This window comes from Papilio polytes, unplaced genomic scaffold, assembly GCF_000836215.1.
Source record: "Papilio polytes unplaced genomic scaffold, Ppol_1.0 DF821122.1, whole genome shotgun sequence".
Lineage (NCBI taxonomy): Eukaryota > Metazoa > Arthropoda > Insecta > Lepidoptera > Papilionidae > Papilio > Papilio polytes.
The window spans coordinates 659,983-664,882 of record NW_013528082.1 but is presented as its reverse complement, the minus strand read 5'-3'; the positions used below and the strand labels follow the sequence as shown (position 1 = coordinate 664,882).

Sequence of the window (4,900 nt, the reverse complement as noted above, 5' to 3'; positions counted from 1 at the left end):
TTAGTAAATAAAGCTGGATTAAATGTTAATGTACAGAACCACCTCCCATACAAAAAGTTGACAAATCGGATTTTGATGTTTAAGATTTTTTTTTTCATAAAAACACTAAATAACTATAAAACCATAGAAAATCGGACAACATACTTTGCGCCTAAACGGTAGGTATTGAGGTCTAACTCCACAAAGCCATTGATACATCCTTATACGCTATAATTAATACTTCTATACTTAATATAATAAAGAGTAAACACACACTTATTTGTAGCCTAAGATTTCAGCAATCACAGCATATTTTCGTATAACTCTTTTTTTTAATAAAAAGCCCTACACTTACGTCACTCTTTAGGCTATATATTTTCACGCCGTTAAACTTAGAGGTAAATATTTTAGATAAAATCCCTAATGTGGGAAAGAGACCATAAGTTGCTGTCAACATCAAGGTAGCAAGGTTGCCATGGTTTGACAACATGTCATGTCATTTTGACGTTTGCAATTGATAATTTGAGAAGTGTGAACAATAAAATGTAATTTTTATAATTTTATGCAGATGAAGTCACATGGGAACAGCTAGTTATAAACTGGGAAGATTTGTATATTTGCGTGATTTGAAATAACCCAACTTAAACTCAAAAACTACTAGACCGATATTAAAACTTCTTTCATCGTTGTATTAGAAAGATACTTTATCGCTGAGTAACTGAGTAATATTTAACATAGGCTGTTTTGTTTCCTACGAAACTTGGGTTCCGTTCCGAGTTTGAACCACACGACACAACTTGATCAACGAATCGTTTGCAACGATCAAAATTAAAGTATTGTAAGTAGTAAGTCACAATAAACAGTCCGTCTACCCTCTATATTTGAAAGGAAGTTATTTATTTGTGTCGAAATATCTAACATTAGGAAAAATATTCTTTGTGATTCTAATTATCTTTATCTTATTTTCATAAAAACGCAACGCTAATAATAAGCTAATGAGCAAACGACTTCTACAAAACGCAACGACAACCATATCCATAACAAAAGCAAGGAACAACTGGGAATTGAACATCCACATCCACCAAGCATAGCGGGAGAGTAGATCTATGGCGAGACGTTCGTAACATCGCGATTCAATTCAAGACGATCTCGCCACTGCGCCATCTATTAGGGCGGAGCAAAAACGACGCCAACATAGGCTACATTTTTAACATAATTTAAATAGGTAAAGTTGATAAGTTTTTTCTTTTTTAAAGTAGTGTTACGGCCCACTGATGCGTTTTCATTTTTCTTTATATAACCACGACTTTTTTCATGTACTCTGATGTACATGGTACGATAATAATTATCATTGGCAACACTGCTGAGTGCCAACATCATGAGTCCTTGACTAACTCTATTTTACATACTCTTTGACTGACCCGCCGACAGATTAAAGCATCGAAACGCGTGCAATTTCACAATCTTTTTGTTTGTTTCCTTGTTAATAGAAAAGAACGCAGAGTAGATTATAATGAGTAATTTTGCCGCTGTGATACACTACAAAGAAAGCAATTTATAAAACAAAATATTACAGTGTATTGTGAGACAGTAAAATAATGAATTTGACATCGCTGCAGCCTTTCTCTAAGAATTGTCGTAAACCTTGTGGGATCGATTTTTAGGTGTTTATTAATGAAATTAGTAGAGTGTATGTGAGTGATATAGTTCAATCGTATAATTTCTTTCTTCATGTTTTTTCATAGTGGCCGCAAATACAATCAATAGAGATAACAAAAAATGCATATTCTCCATGCGTTTGTAAATGTTCCGTTCGGTAATACTAATATTATGTTATAATCTTAACTGGAGCTGAATCATCTGTATATTCCACTTAACATTAAAGTGATAAATCTTAATACAACAGTGACGTGATGAGTGATTATTTTATTATAATGTTTGGGTTCCACTGAAGTGCTGTCTGTATTCGTATAAGGTTAGTGATCATTGAAAAATTTTAATGTTCTTTTCATTAATAAGGAACAGTAGTGTATTATTTATTCAATGTTATTTATTCGACATGAATGTAAAACGACTATATTATGTGTAAAAGCTTAACGTTTTAGAAGAGAATAGAATAGAATAGAATAGAATAGAAAACACGTCACTGGCTGACAATGTTTGATTAGTGCTACTATGATGTGCAATGCAATACACTACAACTTCTATTTAATGTGTCACTATTTTATTTGTTTTTTATGGTGTAACATTGGGTCCAGTATGTAGGTAAATAGTAATTTGGTACTTGCATGGCCTAATAAGAGAAAATTTAACGAAAACGAAAAATAAAAATAAAGGTTTACTTGCAAACAAAGAAGTATTATTTTAAGAGGTGAGATTAACAAAAAAGTGCTTATTTGTACATTGATTAAGTAGTGCAAACAAGTCTTGTAAGAATCACAAACATTTAGTTACACTATTGTATGACCGAGGTAACCAGCTATATTGCAAGTATTTTGCTTTATGTGTATCCAACTGCATAATGTAGTTGTTTTTTATTGTGTTATGTGTGTTCATATGTAAATAAGTTCCTTTGTGAGGGCCTAGAGCCTCAATTATTGACCCAATTTTAATGAGTGTATCTTCTTCCCCGGAATGTCATAGGTAGTAACATTACATAAGCACAAAACACATGTAGGGTTCTGAAAAGATCACAGACATCAATTTGGCACAGTCATACAGGATACATACATCTATACATAAATACTTTGGTTTTGGGTGGTGTTAGTACAGCCAGTCTGAAGTATTTCATGAAGTATTCATAAATCTGTATGGTGTGAGACAGACTGTGTGTTACAACTGGCCTCGACTAACATTTGCATCGATTAAATAAATTCTCAATTTTTTACAGAAATGTGTGAATTAAAGCAAAGTTAACTAAGCCTGTCTATGTAGAAGTAGATGCATGATATGCATTCTTAGGTACTTCTAGCAATCATACAATCTTGAAATTTCGGACATAGAAGTCAATGTGTAGGTAGAGGGAAAAATCCAGTGTTGACATATCAGTTGCAGTTAAAGCTTGAACTTTGTTATATTAGTAATATCTGAGAAATATGTTGTATTCCTTTGTATTGTAAAAAGCAACTAAAACAGACATACTACATCCAGGAAAAATAAATTGAAATAAATGTAGATTAATTTTGAAATTGCCAGTTAATATTGATATATTTAATTGTTTGCAGGCACCGGAGCCACATCGCGAATGAGTTGGCGGCGCACCACACCAACACGACTTCCGAGGACTTTGAGTGTACGCCAAGTGACCTCTATAAATCCAATAGTATGTGATAGAGTGGGGGCGGGCGCGTAGAGAGCACGGGGCGGGCGGCACCATGTCTGCGGCGCTGCTGCGGCTGCTGCTACTGGCGCTGGCCGTGTGCTCCTCCTACGGTAAGCACATCACGCCTTACATCAACATCTCAGTATGGCTACGTTACACACTAATTGGTCAAAATTGTAAACCGATGTACCTATTGTATGCAGACTCAGCCACTGCTATCGGGCCCGACTTTCGAGTATCGCTAATCCTCGGTTGCCACGGCTTTAGTAGTAAAAGGGTTCACGATATAACATTGTTTGAATCCAGTATGTGTGCGTGCGTGCGTCGAGAGGATATGCTTAAGGGAGTGGATTCGGATATGACGGCTGAGAGAAATGTATGGAAGTGCAGCACCTACTGTACCGACCGTCCTTAGGGGGATAAGGGCAAGTTGGTGATGATTCGAAAGCGATGACGGCCAAATTGGCCCGTACGTGCTGAGGCTCGGTGGAGCCATGGGTGGTGTTAAGACAAGGTAGGATAACGTAGAGCTGGTAGCTATGCCATTGAATTATGTAATGTACTAGGAATGTGGAGTGTATTTCGTAAGCGGGTGAAATAAATGACGACACGTATATTCTATGCTCTCTATACAATACGATTCATTAGAAATTTAAAACGGTGCAGGCGACGGCCGCGTCTCTAACGGCTGAAACGTGCCTCCTCGCTACATTTCAAATATAGATCGCTCAAATGGCGGGTGTTTTTCACAAATCCTCGCCTCATCCAGCGGCTCGCGGTGCGTCCGCCATCTGTCAGGCGACCCGACACCTGACGTTTGGAACTTTTTAAAAATAAACCCGTTCACTAATAGTGAGCCTGACTATGGGACTATAAGGTAACATAGTTTATTTTTCTTTTTCAAGTTTTATTCTACTTTAGATAGGAACCACGTGATAGTGGAATGAACAATTTATTGATTGATTGAAAATTGAAATTATACATGTAAGACAAAATGTAAAAGTTTAATTTGATAATAGATGTCGAACCAGCGACAGTCCAACCTAGCGTATTCTATAAAAGCTGAAAGTTTTACTATGCACTTCCCTTAAAACGGTAAGAACGACTTGTGTCTGTAGAGTTTGGGTTGTGGTTACTTTGCCAGGTAGTAGGTATTAAAGTATTATTTTATACAACTTTAATATCGATTACTGTCAAAGTAACCACAACCCAAACTCCGTAGCAGCAGGTCATGTTTACTTGTATAAGGCAAGTGCATAGTAAAACTTTCAGCTTTTATAAAATAAGGAAGGTCTGGCTGTTGCTAGCTCTTGGGATATAACTCTTAAAGGTGTCCCCTTGGCGATTGCGCGAAGTTTTAATTTAAATAACTGGAGGTATTTAATGACGTTTAAGCCGTAATTTAACGGTGAGATTGTTTTGTTCTACCGGGCATCAGCTGTGGGATAACCTCACACTAGGACCCCAGCCCCACGGGACGGGAGTCCCTCTATCTATTTCCCTATATTTAGGAGATTGCCCCACTTGCTTTACGTCGCTGTATTGTTTGTATTGTTGTATCGTTCATCGCGATAAGGACCGCGCAAAGGACGCGGTGGG

At 36.8% G+C, this 4,900-nt stretch overlaps 1 protein-coding gene across 2 annotated transcripts in view; it reads left to right on the top strand.

Moving 5' to 3' along the window:
* The first annotated feature begins 1,376 nt into the window (after positions 1-1,376).
* Positions 1,377-4,900, top strand: part of LOC106109630 — a 6,343-nt gene continuing 2,819 nt past the window's right edge. Inside the window, exons 1-3 of one of the 2 annotated variants that reach the window (XM_013291218.1) lie at positions 1,377-1,643; positions 1,725-1,954; positions 3,204-3,411. In XM_013291218.1, coding sequence (XP_013146672.1) covers positions 3,354-3,411 — 58 coding nt within the window. In that variant the 5' untranslated portion in view covers positions 1,377-1,643; positions 1,725-1,954; positions 3,204-3,353. Of the gene's footprint in view, positions 1,955-3,203; positions 3,412-4,900 lie in introns of both variants that reach the window. The other variant, XM_013291216.1, reaches the window with a different exon arrangement.